This window comes from Ostrea edulis, chromosome 1 (assembly GCF_947568905.1).
Source record: "Ostrea edulis chromosome 1, xbOstEdul1.1, whole genome shotgun sequence".
Taxonomy (NCBI): domain Eukaryota; kingdom Metazoa; phylum Mollusca; class Bivalvia; order Ostreida; family Ostreidae; genus Ostrea; species Ostrea edulis.
Window position 1 is genome coordinate 106,751,464 of NC_079164.1, and position 16,616 is coordinate 106,768,079.

The 16,616-nt window shown below is 35.7% G+C and overlaps 3 protein-coding genes across 4 annotated transcripts in view; 1 reads left to right on the top strand and 2 right to left on the bottom strand.

The window, feature by feature from the left end:
* The window catches only part of LOC125667554 (notchless protein homolog 1-like), a 59,091-nt gene that overhangs the window by 33,896 nt on the left and 8,579 nt on the right, over window positions 1-16,616 (top strand). The window contains exons 10-13 of the mRNA XM_048901100.2: window positions 6,641-6,687; window positions 11,388-11,590; window positions 12,419-12,578; window positions 12,796-12,866. Of these exons, the coding sequence (XP_048757057.1) occupies window positions 6,641-6,687; window positions 11,388-11,590; window positions 12,419-12,578; window positions 12,796-12,866 (481 nt within the window). The remainder of the gene's footprint in view (window positions 1-6,640; window positions 6,688-11,387; window positions 11,591-12,418; window positions 12,579-12,795; window positions 12,867-16,616) is intronic.
* Window positions 15-4,612, bottom strand: LOC125667559 (uncharacterized). 2 transcript variants are annotated; one of them, XM_048901108.2, is made up of 2 exons: window positions 4,408-4,612; window positions 15-4,034 (listed from the first exon to the last, which is right to left on the bottom strand). In XM_048901108.2, the coding sequence occupies exon 2, from the start codon at window positions 4,006-4,008 to the stop codon at window positions 2,644-2,646; it is 1,365 nt and encodes a 454-aa protein (XP_048757065.1). In that variant the 5' UTR covers window positions 4,009-4,034; window positions 4,408-4,612; the 3' UTR covers window positions 15-2,643. The 2 variants fall into 2 exon arrangements, with proteins under 2 accessions (XP_048757065.1, XP_048757074.1); XM_048901117.2 differs by lacking the exon at window positions 4,408-4,612 and adding an exon at window positions 4,184-4,346.
* On the bottom strand, window positions 7,016-9,972 carry LOC125667571 (tigger transposable element-derived protein 4-like). Its single transcript, XM_048901124.2, has one exon. The coding sequence runs from the start codon at window positions 8,889-8,891 to the stop codon at window positions 7,866-7,868; it is 1,026 nt and encodes a 341-aa protein (XP_048757081.2). The 5' UTR covers window positions 8,892-9,972; the 3' UTR covers window positions 7,016-7,865.

The following is a 16,616-nucleotide window of genomic DNA, read 5'->3' on the forward strand; positions in this document are numbered from 1 at the left end:
CCAGTCAAAAAGTAGTGTGTTGATAATATTTATTGTATTCCTCCATTAAGATAAAGAAGATGTGTTCCAGGAATGCTAGTCTTTCATGCTTTGATGCATATAAGGAATGGAGTAATTATTGAAAAGACATTTACAAACTAGATGTATTGGAATGATACGAATGCCCCCACCTGCAATAAAGTCAAAAGTAGGAAATCCATCAAAGTATAGCATTGAATGTGGTATTCTCAATGAGACGTAAAACAAATAAACAACCATACATATTCAGATTGTCTGTTACACGTATTTAGTACAATGAAGAACTCAACAACAATCCTTAAGTTTATATGTTTTAACAGCCATAAGATAAATTCATACTTCATAAAAGTTCTGAATCAATAACATCATATGATTATTCAGTAAAAAGTCTGGAAAACTGGTCATAACAGTAATTTTTCTGCGTTAATAGGGCACAACTCCATCAAAAATCAATGAACTGGAACAAAACTCAAACTTGATCTTTAACTCATCAATATACATCTGCATACAAAAAATCAGTTCAATATCTCAAGGCACTTGGGGGAAAAAAAGTCCGAAAAACTGGGTGTTGCTGAAGGATGGACAAGGGTAAAACTATATGCCCGGATCACTTTTTATTTCTGACAAGTGCTTATAGGATCTGGGAGTGGTTATTGGGGCTGGGAGCACTTAAACGGGCTATGAGTGGTAATAAGGGTTTGGATTGGTTATATGAGGTCTCGCACATAAACACACTCGCAAACACACACACATACTGGTCTTCAACGTCAAATACATAATACAAAAGTACACAGTACAAAGCATTAAATGTGAATTATCATGTCATTTATTACAATCGTGACAGGTCATTGGCAAGACAATACTCCACAAGAAAAAAGGATTAGACTATGTTGGTTGTTTGATTTCCTGTTGGCCATGACTGCCCCTTAGGCCATTACTTTACCAAACAATGGTCAAATGGATGTTTCTTTGTTGAGCTAATTAGTGACCAATTAATTAATTTCAATATGTCAATAACATAACAATATTAGTTGAATATTTGATAGGCATTTATTAAGGAGAGTAAATCTAAAAGAAGAAACTTGAGAAATTTTGGATGATTATGAATTTTGATAAAAAGGGTATCTTCATATAAAAAAATGCACCATCATCATGAAATTGTTTAAGCTTTTATATGAAATTCTGTTATAAATTCAATTGACTTGCCAATGCCTTTAAAGAAATTGTAAAAATATTTCATTTACAACTCTAAAACATTCTTAATAAAAATAGCATCTAAAAGGGCAAAACATGTTTTTAAATTTTTTTTAAAATGAATTTAAGTAAAATATATAGCAAATGGTTATTTATCAAGTTTGTAAACTGAGGTCCAAGTGTTCTAAGGACCCGAGTAGTAACCTTACTGTTACCTGAAAAGTAGGTGTGGCCTATATAATGCAGCGCAGATGTTATTTCATGGTTTGAAGGGACACTAATTTTTATACAGAATGATTAAATGTGTCCATAACGGAAATAGAGGAAACCTCCAATTGTACGACACTAGAATTTCCTTGAATTAGACAATCAAAATGGTTGGGATGTTAAATGTGTCAGTCTGCAACATGAAAATGGTTATGGAAATATCAAAAAGTGGTTTTCGATTTTGTTTTGAAATTGCTTAAGCACAAGCAGGATGCATCATCGGACTGTCCATGTTCTGGAGACATCTATAACACTGCATACTTCATGAAAAACTTCGGAAAAGAATAACTTTTGTACATATAATCAGCTAAGAAATAAACTTAAAAGGTGTCCATATCGAGTAATTAGATTTTTAAAAATCTGACTTTCAAAACATGACCTTTTAGAAATTCCATTTCGTAAATAGATTACAGACTTATGACAATGTTAATAGTAAATTATCCCATGAAGTCTTACAAAAGTTTCAGCATATTTTTCAGAGCATGATTGCGGTTTTTATGGCATTTTCAATTTGGTGGACAGGGCCTGCAGGGCACAGTGTCTGCCATTGAGGGATAATGAATTTTCTCTCTAATGCTGATACCTGATGTTTCAAGTTCTAACCAGGTGGATGTTTCTTTAGTGTTAAGCTAACAAGGAAAACAGGCTACATTCAGTTTCACAATTGGTAACCATTTGAATATTCCGATGGAAATAACTCGCAATACGTTAAAAGGACCCTGTCTCTGTAAATAGGTGATTGTTATACAGACACAAATCACAGGGTAGCATGCTTGGCTGGTCATGTCAGTCGTATTGGATATCATCCATATTTGCAGGTGGTATTTGATTGATATCAGAACAAGTAAATACTGTGGTGGTGACAAAAATTGGGTTCTCAAGACAGACTTCTCGGACTTTCATTTAAGCTCTGAAAATAAATACTTGCTCTAAGAAAAATTAGGCAGGCAGAAAGAACTTATTTTGTGACAACTTTGGATGAGCTCTGGAACATAAATTAAAATGTATCTTTCTGTTAAACAGAATTGAATACACTATTTATACAGTGTCTGAGATATACTGTATGTCTCTGACCATGTTTAATAGATTTTGCCATTGGTCCCGTCTCAATATTACTTCTTCATAAGATAGAAGGCACAAAATATCCTGCAATGAGTGTGTTGATTACGCATCACAATCTGTTGACAATCCAGAATCCTGATGTGGAGATACACTGCCTGAATATTTGCAGCCAAGAAATCCAGTTCTCCAGACAGAGGTGATGTCCTCTAGGTGGCGCTGTGGAGAGTAAAACTGCAGCAGATGACTGGAGGTGGAATTGTCGGTAATCATGTAGTTATTATACTGGTAGTCCTCTTTGACTTGGTAGTACCTGAGGGCGGTGGTGAAATTACCCACCATGATGTAACTGTTCCCAGTCGAGGGATCGGTACTGACTGACCCTTGCTCACAGCTTTTGTTCACTGTTCCTTTGACATTGTATGTGATGTCACCAAGGATACGATGACTGGTTGGGGAGACATATTGGAACTTGAAAATGATTTTGTGAGTTTTTGTGGTCATTGATGATGCTCCTGAGCAAGATGGATCAGACAAGACTGTAAAATTTCCATTCATTTCTATGTTGAAGCAGGCTGTAGTTTTGTTATAATTTGGAATGATTCGTGTGACTTGGAGAAATTTTCTGTCATTTGAGAATTCTAGTAAAATGTTGATGCTGTTATACTCATGGCGTAAATCATGAATTTCAAACAACCGAACCCAGTGATCCTCAGATGGCATATTTTTGCGATTGTCCAAGAATCCAATGTTTCCGTACACCCCAACTCTCTGAAAGTAATGTTCATCTATAAATTCCCCTTCAAACAGTGAATGCGGTTCATTGAATTTTAAAAAGCCAGTGTGCTTCCAAGTTGTTTGAGTGAATAAAAAGATTAGACATGATCCAAAGACTAAAAGAGTTAAACCCAGGAACATGAAAAATCTGACGACTGGGTGCTTCTGTTTTTTGCAGTCGACATTTTTCCCCTTGTTTCTTATGATACACGCAACCTCCTCTGATCTTCTGCGACAGGCCCACACAATTCCTATGAAAAGCCGTATTAGAGCCCCCAGAATGACCACAGAGGCTTTACCAAGCTGGAAGATGCTGATTGCTTCTTCTCGGCATGCTAGAATCACAAGACTTATAGTGATTTGTGGAATATCCTCCAACCAAATGACCAAAGTTGACGCTAAGTCCATATCCAGCCAAGGATTTCTTCGGAAAATGTCCCTCCCAAAATTTACTATTTCAAAAACAAAGACTACAGCACCAACAATGGAGAAGAAAAGAAGAGAGATGCGAACACTTTCCTCTGTGGGTCCAAAGGCCAGTCCTTCCTGAGCTGCAGCTACATCATGGTATAAAAGCCAGTCATTTGTTAAGTCAGCCGTGTTTAGTGCAAACATTACCAGGAACACAAATATCTGCACAGCCCGATTGGTTCTTAGCTGAATATACACCTTACTACAACACTTCTTCCCCATGGTGTTGATCTCTTTGTCTGCTAGATCTGAAATGATAGATTGATGGCTGACCATTGAATGTTCCCATTCTGAGTTTGTGTACAAGTCATAAATCTGTGATCAGTGGGTTTTTTTTATCAAGGCAGTATATAATACAAGTCTTCATGCATTATTTATAAAGAGATTGTACCAGTACCTGAAGTTACAGCAAAAATGTCAGCTAAAGATGTGTTATAGCTGCATGCAAATCAATAATGATAGAACAGTTAGTCAAAACAGAAAGTACAGGACTTTCTGATAATTCCCAAATAATGATAAAGCAGCTAATCATAACAAAAGGGAAAGTAGAGGACTTTCTGATAAATCCCAAATAATGATGAAACAGCTATAGTCAAACAACAGAGAAAATGGAGGACTTACCAATGTTTCACATATGGATCTAAATTTAGAGAGTCTCCACTTACAGACTTCGATTAAAATTTATAATTAGTCTCTAAAGTGTTTCCTCTTTGTCATGTATCAGCATTACAAGTGCCTCTGGCTATTCAGCTCCAAGCTAAAAACTAACCAGTCAAGTGTGACTCACACATGCAGTGATGGCAGTGCAGAGCATATCCTCAATCAAATCAGTGTCAGATTATTTTTAGGTCATTTGGAGAATTCTATTGGATACTGAAACTGCTATCTGTATGTTCTGTTCACATAACTAAATTGTTTATTTGCTCATTTTTCAAATGCAAAGTAAGATTTTTGGAATATTTAGGCTCTGGTTAATTATTTCACATATTGGAGAAATTAATGAATTGGATTGATTTTTGTGTAGCCTTCGTAATAATGAGCTATAGTGTAGGATGACTGTTTCCTTTGTAGGTCTGTCCATAATACTCTATATGATAATCATAAAATGTGAAGTTTCCATCAAAGTCTTTTGATAAAACTACAGTATTAACATTTGACACTGGCCTTTCACCACATTTTCAAAACCTGCATGCACATTGGCAGTTGAATTTTTTGACGATAAGGGAGAGCCGCTTTGATATTTAGGACTTTGTGTATTACTGTTTGAATAATTCTGAACTTCAATACTGATATTATAACATGAAATTTGACCCTTGACTTCCTCTTGCCGGAATCATTGACAGATTTATTTGTTGAATGCTTTCTTCTGGTTAAGTGCAGTGCCCATGTTTTGTGCTTTTCAAAGGTCAAGGTTAAAACATTTTGTCCTGCAAATTTCACCTTGTTTTGTGATGCTTTTTAAAGGGACTGGTTCACAATTTTTGAAAAAAATATTTTGCATTTTTGATGTTAAACATTAAAAATATAACTCATTTAATGTTGACAGCCAAAATTTTGACCTTCCGAATGCAAGAATGAAAGCAATATTTTAGCCTTAAATCTGTGTTATGTAAACAAAAACTCGAGTATTTTTAGCTCACCTGAGCTGAAAGCTCAAGTCAGCTTTTCTAATGTCCATCGTCTGTCTATCTGTAAACTTTTTACCTTTTCGACTTCTTCTCCAGAACCACTTGGCCAATTTCAACCAAACTTGGCCAAAAGCATCCTTGGGTGAAGGGCTTTCAAGTTTATTCAAATGAAGGGCCATGTCCTCTTCAAAGGGGAGATAATCACAAATATGCAAAAATAGGGTGGTGTCATTTAAACATCTTCTCAAGAACCACTGAGCCAGAAAAGCTGATATTTACATGAAAGCTTCCAGATATAGTGCAGATTCAAGTTTGTTAAAATCATGCCCCCCGGGGGTATGATGGGGCCACAATAGGGGAACAAAATTTTACATACACATATATAGGAAAAATCTTTAAAAATCTTCTTCTCAAGAACCACTGAGCCAGAAAAGCTGATATTTACATGAAAGCTGCCTGACATAGTGCAGATTCAAGTTTCTTCTAATCATGGCCCCCGGTGGGTAGGATGGGGCCACAAGGGGGGATCAAAATTTTGCATACAAATCTATGGGGAAATCTTTAAAAATCTTCTAAGAACCACTAAGCCAGAAAAGCTGATACTTACATGAAATTTCTTAATGACATAGTGCAGATTCAAGTTTGTTCAAAGTATGGCCCCCGTGGGTAGGTTGGAGTCACAATAGGGACTAAGGTTTTACATGCAAATATATATGGAAAGTCTTCAGATATGGGCCAAGGTGACTCTGGTGAGCGATGTGGCCCATGGGCCTCTTGTTATGTATACAAACAAACCAGTGAAATATAAAACATCTTAATTTTGCATAGTCACAATTTTTAACTTTTAGATGACACATTCTACCCACAGAATGCTTGAAATGTGAAAGATATAATAATCTTCGATCGATATCCATTTCTTTTGAAAATTACGTAAACAATAACATACTGCAATATTTGTTTACAAAACAAATAACAAACTCTCTGAAATGAGCTTCTGTGATAATGTATAACCTTAATTTTTATGTGAAATCTTTTAAACACATTAGACAGTAAGTTTTGATCATCAAAGGTTAAAAAAACACAATTTTGGGGAAAATCGTGAATTAGTCCCTTTAAAGGTCAAGGTTCACTTTGTTGCACTAAGCATGGGTAGTTTTAAATTTACTCAAATTCATTTATCATTGTTTTCATTGCTACTTCAATGAAAAAATTATTTTATTTTGCAGCTGAGAGTTTGTCCAAAGTTGCAAAGGAAAGATATGAAAAAGCAAAGGTATGAAATTATGAAAGAAATTTCAGATAGAAGTATCAATAGTGAATTGTGAAATTAAATCTACCCACACTTTACAGTAAAACTCTGATATAGCGAATTTCTGCGGACGGTCTATAAAAATTCGCTATAAGCGTAATTCGCTATATGTTTATAGCGAATTCATAATTCAAATATAACGAATTCGTTATAAAACTGATTTCTTCTATATGTATATCACTTGTAGAAGAAGACAGGAATCGATATACCTGCGTTTGTATTGTCTCTAAGGGAAATTAAGCCTACATATTTTCGAGAAAAAATATTTTGATACAAGAAATATGCACACTGATTTACAGATTATTTTTCTTGATGGATTATTTAATCACATAAGTACATGTAGAAAAGAAAAATGTCAACAAAATTATGTGCAATATATACAAACAATCTATGTCTTTTTAAAATATCTGTCAATCGTAGACTGTGTCGTTTTTTTGTTAATAAATTTCTCAATATCACAAAGTTGAGAAAAAAATGTGTCGGGAACGTTTTCTCTCGTCTCCAAATACCGCCGTAGTGTATCGAGGGAGATAACTGCCTCTGACAGATTTGGAAGATGCACTTCCGTTTCTAAGGACTCCTCAGCACTCTCATGACTGGCATCATTGCCTAAAATATCCTGAACTATTTCATCCTCTGATCGTGTTTGCACAGCCACGACGTTTTCATCGACATTCACAATATCATCAAATGACAATGCATTGTCCGCAAACGTTACCGTAAGTAAAGCTAATGGAATATTGTCGTCCTCTTCAAACTCATCGACATCGGGGTTAGCGAGTTCAGCCTCGAATCCAGCCTTATTAAAGCAGTTGATAATGCAAGTCTGACTGACATCATTCCAAGCCGTCTTGAGAATTCTAATTGCCATCAACACATGAACAACAGGTGTAATTTTCTTTTCATCGTACTGAAATTAAGTATATGCTCGAATGAGAGGTTTGTTTTAAAAACATCCAATGAAAAATTTTGTAACAGTAATTGATTTTAAAACACACCTAAGCATATTTCAATAGATCAATAGACACCTATCGGTTGACCACCCATTATGTAAAGGTAATTACATGTACCCCGCAGGCAAACGCGTGAATCCGTAATCACGCGTGTCAGTCACACCTGTGCCTTAATTTGTTTAACAATCTTTATAGAAAATGAAGAGAGAATATTTGTATTCTTACCTCTAGCATGTAGTTTATTAATCTATGTCTATATTTCACTTTCAAATTGTGGATGATCCCTTGATCCATAAGTTGAAGTTTGCTTGTTGTATTTGGTGGGAAAAACTTCAGGGAGATGGACTTGAGATTTTCAATTTTTGGGTGGGCAGCACAGTTATCAATAAATAACAACACTTTTCTTTTCTCTCTTGTGAATTTCCTATCAAGGTCTTTCAGCCATTGTGCAAAAATACAACTTGTCATCCACGCTTTTTTATTAGATTTATATGTCACGGGTAGGGATTTTACACCCTTAAAACACCTTGGATTTTCATATTTCCTGATCACTAATAGTTTGAGTTTTTCAGACCCATCCATATTTGATGACACCATGACAGTGAGGCGTTCTTTGGAGCGCTTACCGCCATGACAGTCCTCGCCTTTAAGTTGTAGTGTTTTCTCGGGTAAAAGTTTATAAAAAAGTCCAGTCTCGTCAGCATTAAAGATGTCGCAAGGTTGGTAGGATTTTATAATGTGCCCTAATTTCTCTTTCCAATCCTCTGTAATCTGGGGATCAACAAAACCGCTTTCACTGTTAATTGTTCGACAGACGATTCCATGCCGATTTTTAAATCGATCCAACCAACCGGTGTTACCCTTGAACGAAGAATCGCTGAGTTTTTTAGCAAGTTCGTCAGCTTTTTGTAGTAGAATTGGTCCACTAAGTGGCAGATTGTCTTTGCGTTTTTCCTTAAACCATTCCAGGAGTGCATCATCTACATTCTGATGTGACACGGACCGGTGCCGTTTCCGTTGAGGCGACAGATTTAGAGATTCATAATTTTTGATAATATCGTCCTTATTTTTGATGATTGTGCTCAATGTGTTAGGCAAGATGCTGAAATTGGCTGCGATTTCCTTCTTAGGTCGTCCACCCTTTTCAATTTCTTTTAGAATTTCGTACTTTGTCTCTAAAGATATGGCCTTCCGCTTTCTACTCGGAGACGACATTTTAAGCTGGTTCAAGGGAGAACAGATGACTTGAGCCGTGCTCAGATTGTGAACACAGCTCTTGTTAATTTGAAGTTTTATCGGATTTATTTTATCGTACACTCCTTTATTTGTGACATTTTGTTATGTTTAAATATTTATGATTTTATAAATTTGTATATTTTTCATTAAATTTATGTTATATTTTATCATTAGCTTATCAAATAATATTTTCCAAGAAAATGAAAACAGAAAAAAATGTGCAGCACAGCAGAGTTGAACCGGGATCATCTGGTCCCAAGACAGTTCATGTTACCACACAGCTACCGCAGTTGGCATTTATTACTGCTTTACACAAATAAAGGAGTGTACGATAAAATTTATGTAAGATGAAAGCGATTGTTTAGAATCACATCAAATTTAACATGAAAAAAAAATTCGTTATAAAAGTTGATTTTTACGTTCATTTTTAATTCAAGGGGAATGTGAATTTACTTCGTTATATCCGTAAATTCGCTATATCCGTGTTCGTTATAAACACAGATTTTTATATAGAACATATAAAGAATTTGCCGGGGAAATCACCTTCACTTCGCTATAGCCGTAATTTCGCTATATCCGTGTTCGCTATATTCGAGTTTTACTGTATATGGATTTTTAAAACTCAAAACTTTGGTGTAAACAAACTCTTATGTAAATATTGTTTTTGGAAATTGGAAAGGAAAAAAAAAATCAAAATGCTTTAATGATCATAGGTATACATTTTCTTTGTAAAATTATTAGAGAAATACATTGTATTTTAATGCCGGATTTATTCATTATAAAGATACAAAATTAGCATAGTAATCATTAGTTTAATCATGCATGTTTACTAAATCTTCTCCTCGAGAACCACTTGGCCAGAAAAGCTGAAATTTACATGAAAGCTTCCTGACATTGTGGAGATTCAAGTTTGTTAAAAACATGAGTCCCGGGGGTATGTTGGGGCCACAATAGGGGATCAAAGTTATACATGCAAATATATAAAGAAAATTTTCTCAAGAACCAATGGGCCAGAAGAGTGTAGATTTACCTGAAAGGTTCCTGATGTAGAGGAGATTCAAATTTGTTCATATCCTTGCCCATAGGGGATCAAAGTTTTACATGCAAATATATAGGAAAATCTTCTTCTCCAAAACCACTCAGCCAATTTCATTCAAAATTAGAACAAATCATCCTTGGTTGAAGGGGATTCAAGTTTGTTCAAATTATGGGCCATGTCCCTTTCAAAGGGGAGATCATCACAAAAATGCAAAAATAGGGTGGTGTCATTTAAAAATCTTCTTTACAAGAACCACTTGGCCAGAAAAGCTGAAATTTACATGAAAGCTTCATTATGTGTTAAAATCATGACCCCTGGAGTAGGGGGGGACCATAATAGGCGATTAAAGTCATACATGCGAATGTTTAGGGAACCAAACTTGGCACAAAGCATCCTTAGATGAAATTGTTAATATGAAAGGCCATACCTGTCTACCAGGGCATATGATAATTAATGAATTTGTAGTCAAGTTTAATAATGAAGTTAGATAATAAATGAATTTTTAGTTGTTACCTTTGAAAAGTTTTTTCTGAACCAAGCTGCTTGTATAATGATAGTTTTACCCATTAAGCTTGTTTATTGCTAAGAACTGCTGTTCATGTGAGTGATGTGGCCCTTGGGCCTCTTGTCTGATCACCTGTTGACTGTTGTCTATCTGCCCATCTGACTGTCCATCCATATGTCTGTAAATTTTTCATCATCTCCAAACCACTGGACCAATGTGATCCAAACTTGGCACAAAGCATCCTTAAGTAAAGTTTGTTCATTGTATGATTCATGCCTCCTTGAAAGGGGAGATAACTAGCAATTTGTTTAGATAGGGTGGGTAACTCAAAAATCTTCTCAAGAACCAGATTCAAAAAGATGATACTTATTTGAAAGCATCATCAGTTGGTGCAAATTTAGATTTTTTCCAATCATGGGTAATGTGGGGCTACAATAGGGGATCAAAGGTTTACAAGGGAATATATTGGGGAGATCTTCTAAAGAACAACAAAGCCATGATAAGTTATATTTAGGTGCAAAGCATGATTAAGAAGTGCAGATTCAAATAAGTTCAAATTTTTGCCCCTGGGTAGGGTGGTGTCACCATAGGGGACAAAGTTTTACATGGAATATGTCAGGAAAAAAATCTTTATAAAAATCTTCTCAAAAATAGCAGGGCCTCGGGTAGTGCAAATTCAAATTTCTTCCAAGTCATGGTCCTGGAATTGGGTAGGGCCACAACAGGGGATAAAAGTTGAACAAGGGATTATGTAAGGAAAAATCTTCTTCTCAAGAACAGGAAGGGTATGATTAGTTGTATTAATATGAAAGCAGGTAATGCAGATTTAAGTTTGTTCAAATTATGGGCCCCAGGGGTAGGGTTGGGTCATAATAGGATGTTGAATAAATTTGTTTGATAATGTTGGATTTTTATTTTTTTTTTGGACCAGGGGAATGGTCCTGAGAGACTTGTATCGGGCTCAGATGATTTCACTCTGTATCTATGGCAACCCAACGAGGACAAGAAACCAATCACCAGAATGACAGGACACCAGCAACTTATCAATGATGTCCGGTTCTCTCCGGATACCAGACTAATAGCCAGTGCCTCGTTTGATAAATCTTGTAAACTTTGGGATGGAAGAAACGGAAAGTACGTATTCTTAATTGATGGAGTTCAATGTGGAAATGCAGTGATACTTAAAATAAAGGAAAGGAAATGGTTCTAATTCAGGTTAAGAAATGGAATTCAAAAGTTACAAAATGGAACTAGGTTAAGAAATGGAATTCAAAAGTTACAAAATGGAACTATAGGTTAAAATGATAGTGTAATACATGTACATGTTCCTGTTATATCATTTATTAGTGAACAAATTGCACCATGATTTTCTGTGGAAAGAATCAATCTATGGACTTAATATTTCGTGTACAAGGGTCAATTTGAAATACAGTGAAACAGCACATAAAAAAAGTAATACACAACAAAGTGACTTTCATACCGCGTAGTTATGAACTTTTTGGATATAATGAATTATGTTTATAATGAATCAAAATCGGTTTTTACTATAAGCATGTTCTACTGTATCAGGCTTCGTTGAAAATTCTTGGGTCATGAACTGCGAAGTTTAATGCCAGCATACTTCATGTAGCGTGTTAGGTTTTCTATCGGAATTCTAGCTGTTGAAATGGAAGTACACTGCATTTATCTACATTCATGAGGAAATGAATAAATGTTATGCACAAATCTCATGCATTAAGCAGAAGAGCAAGCAGTGCGAAACCTACATTTTAAAAGATAATTATTATAATTTGATTACATTCACCAAGGAAGGTACCTGTGGATAGATTTACTAACTTTCTGCAAAACTGTCAGTCTCATACCTCAGAAGACAAGTCAATGTTCAATAAAGTGATATAATGAAATATAAAAAATCCGTTTCCAGGCAATAAATTGCTTTTGTGTGTGTATTTGTTTTTATAGGTTTTTAGCAACATTCAGGGGTCATGTGAACCGTGTGTACCAAGTGGCCTGGTCAGCTGATAGTCGACTTGTGTGTAGCGGAAGTTCTGACTCCACTCTCAAGGTGTGGGACATCAAACAGAAAAAGCTTCTACTTGACCTCCCAGGCCATGCAGATGAGGTAACAACAGAGTTGTCTTTCTTTGCTAAGCTAAAATTTAAAAAAATTTGTTTTGAAAAAAAAAAGACAAAGAATATTTGTACTGAATTAATTAATTTAGATAATATGATGGAATGTAAATAAAAAAATTTTTGTTGTAAAATAATATTTACTTATGACAGAGTGATAAAACTTTAACCTTTGTGTGATGGTTACAATTTGTTGTTCTTTGTATTAGGTGTATGCTGTGGACTGGAGTCCAGATGGACAGAGGGTTGCAAGTGGGGGGAAAGACAAAGTTCTTAAAATGTAAGTTCACAAAATCAATCCAAGCATTTTCTTTATTCACATTCAGTAAGCATTTTGTAGAAATAATTTTCTCAAGAGATGATACAAATACTGTATACCCAACAGCTTCCCAATAAATCTACACGTGCATGACTGAATAGCAGAGGGTTCGTTTTTGCATAGTTGCCGACTAACCTGATTTTATCGGTTTACACCCGTTTTTTTTTTTACCCGTAACCCGATTAGTTTTATGACCCGACAGGTCATACCTTTCACCCGATTTCCGGGTTTGGTTTTGTAAATTAGTTTGCGCGTGTAATTTCCAATTTGCAACACAAGCTTGGATCTACGTAAACAATGCCGATGGCCATGTACATTACATATTATAAGTTATCAAAGCAGTTGTTTTGACAAATCGGGGATTAAACTCCTTATGTAGAATGGTTCCACCAGGAAGAGATCCTTATCAGGGCCAGCAGACATGCCAACAAAAACAAAATGATACTTATGTTCCTACCAACAAATCTGGGAAAACGACTTTTCATGGGTAAAAAAAAGTTATTGAGGACAGCATGAAGCTCATTGTGCATTGTTTGACTCACACTTGTCTATTGGGTCTGGAGCTATAAATGATCTGACAAAACATGCCAAAACGCACAGTCAGGTAAAAAAAGAAAATACCCTAGTCATCTAATCACTGTCATGTAGAGAAAATACACACTGAATTCAGATCTGAGCTAAACAACGAAACCGTAGGTGCCCTCTTATCAATCTGTGTCCTGCCTTGTATATTGTCCATCTCCATCAGTCTTGAAAAATTCAAAATGTGCCACTATCAGTTACAATGCTTCTCTTCAATAAATACACAAAACACACATTTCTGTTGTAAATATTTTTGAAATATAAACACTTATAACACATGTAATCCTGATAAATATGTTGTGATTGCCGTTACGCATTATGACCAGATTTTTTGCTTTCCAAAGAAGGTCATAGCCCTCTTTTTACATGTTGGAGGTTGGCAGCTTTGTTACCTGGGTTATCCAAACAAAATGCTGCCAGCAGGTGTAGGTTTAAAACAATATTTATTTATTGAATGAATTCATCACCTTACATATTGATTAAAAGACTAAAACAACATTCAGTATTACATTGATATATACATGTACACAGCTTAGTAAAACACATAATTCTTGTAGAGGTAACTGTTGATGATATCATGTCCTTTTGATGGGCAAGCTTCTCAATAACATTGATAATTCACTGTGCATGGTTTTCTTTAATTTAGGATAGCTTCAAGTTCACATCAGTGCATCCAAACCACATGTTTGCAAAGATTATTCAATTTTTGCCAAAAAATCAAATGAGCTTACTGATCACCTACTGTGTCTCTGTTTATCTGTCTGTCCATGAACTTTATACATTTTCGACTTCTCCAGAATTGCTGGGTCAATTTCAACCAAACTTGCCATAAAGCATCCTTGGGTGAAGGGGATTCAAGTTTGTTCAAATGAAGGGCCATGCTTATTTAAAAAAAGAGACAATCAAGAAAAGGCAAAAATAGGGTGGGGTCATATAAAATTCTTCATCTCAAGAACCTCTGGGCCAGTAAAGTTGAAATTTACATGAAAGCTTCCTGACATAGTGCAGATTCAAATTTTGTTAAAATCATGGCCCAGAGGGGTTGGGTGGGGCCACGATAGGGGATCAAAGTTTTACATGCAGATATATAGAAAAATCTTTCTTAAGAACAACAGGGCCATGATTAGTCATATTAGTATGCAGGCATCCCCAGGTAGTGCAGATTGAAGTGCAATCAAATTATGTTCCCCAGAATTAGGATGGGGCCTCAATAGGGGATTCAAGTTTACATTTGGATATATGTAATAAAAAAAACTTCTCATGAAATTCCATGATTAGCCATATTGATATGCATCCCAGGGAGAGCAGATTCAAGATTGTTCAAATTGTGGCCTCCTGAAGTAGAGTGGGGCCACAAAAGGGGAACAAAGTTTTACACAGAAATATATAGGGAAAGAGCTTTAAAAATCTTCACCTCAACAATAGAAAGGTCAAGGTTAGTCATACTGACATGCTAGCATTTACATTATTAGTTCAAATTCAAGTTTGTTCAATTCAGGGGACCTTGGGTTAGGGTGGGGCCACAATAGGAGACTGAAGTTTTGTATGGGAATATACAGAAATCTAAGTTGAACAAATTCTTTCCAAGGGTAGAAGGGCAACACTAAATCATATTCAAATGCAAATGTTCCCAAGTTGATGGATTCAGGGTGATTTTCTTTATGCCCCATGACTGGGAAGGGGTGGGGGCATATTGTTTTGTCCAGTCTGTTTGTCTTTTCAAAACTTTAACCTTGCTTGAATACCTTTTGAATGTTGAGTGATGGGGCTCTCATATTTCATATGGACATTCCTTGTGACAATTTATTATGTGGGAGGGGGGGGGGGTCATAAGGATCTGAGTATGGGGTCATAAGGATCTGAGTATGGGGGTTATAAGGATCTGAGTAGGGGGGTCATAAGAATCTGAGTAGGGGATCATAAGGATCTCAGTATGGGGGTCATAAGGATTTAAATATGGAGATTATAAGGATCTGAGTATGGGGGTCATAAGAATCTGAGTAGGGGGGTCATAAGGATCTCAGTATGGGGATCATAAGGATCTCAGTATGGGGATCATAAGGATCTGAGTATGGAGGTCATAAGGATCTGAGTATGGGGGTTATAAGGATCTGAGTAGGGGGTCATAAGGATCTGAGTAGGGGGTCATAAGGATCTGAGTAGGGGGGTCATAAGAATTTGAGTATGGGGTCATAAGGATCTGAGTAGGGGGTCATAGGGATCTGAGTATGGGGATCATAAGGATCTCAGTATGGAGGTCATAAGGATCTCAGTATGGAGGTCATAAGGATCTGAGTAGGGGGTCATAGGGATCTTAGTATGGAGGTCATAAGGATTTAAGTATGGAGGTCATAGGAATCTGAGTATGGGGATTATAAGGATCTGAGTATGGGGGTCATATGGATCTGAGTATGGAGGTCATAGGGATCTGAGTAGAGAGGTCATAAGGATCTGAGTATGGGGATCATAAGGATCTGAGTATGGAGGTCATAAGGATCTGAGTATGGAGGTCATAGGGATCTGGGTGTGGGGGCCATAAGGATCTGAGAATGGAGGTTATGAGGATCTGAGTATGGAGGTTATAAGAATAAGGATTTGGGAAGCATTAAAAGATTGATCTATGTATATTACACAAGATATACTACATCTTCATAAATAGTTAATCATGTATTACATGGACTTTTTATTAACTTTAACTATATTTAATATCATTTTTAACATTGAATGAGTGAAATAAACTCAGTGACTGAGGGAAACAATAATAATAAACTAATAATCCTGTTAAATAATTATGGATAAACTAATAATCCTGTTAAATAATTATTAAATTCTAATTATCACTTGTGTGTATTATAGCTGTTTATAAAAAGTGTTACTATGAAATTTTTCAGGGCTGGAAATAATTGTTTTTATTCACTGGTCACTTGGGCTATCAACTTTTTTACTGGTCAAATGATAACTTTTACTGTCCTGTTAGATTAGTGGATATGAAAATGACTGGTCCAATTTCCATGATTAGGCCTAGTGTCTTGTTTATTCAAACTAGCATCAACAACGGGTTTTTAAAAAAAAACATTGTAACCTTACAATTCTTATTCAACATGATTTTCGCTGAAAAACTTAGAAAAA

What these genes read in the sequence shown, in the direction of transcription:
- LOC125667559 (XM_048901108.2), bottom strand. Translation starts at nt 4,008, where the DNA reads ATGGGGAAGAAGTGTTGTAGTAAGGTGTATATTCAGCTAAGAACCAAT.
- LOC125667571 (XM_048901124.2), bottom strand. Translation starts at nt 8,891, where the DNA reads ATGTCGTCTCCGAGTAGAAAGCGGAAGGCCATATCTTTAGAGACAAAG.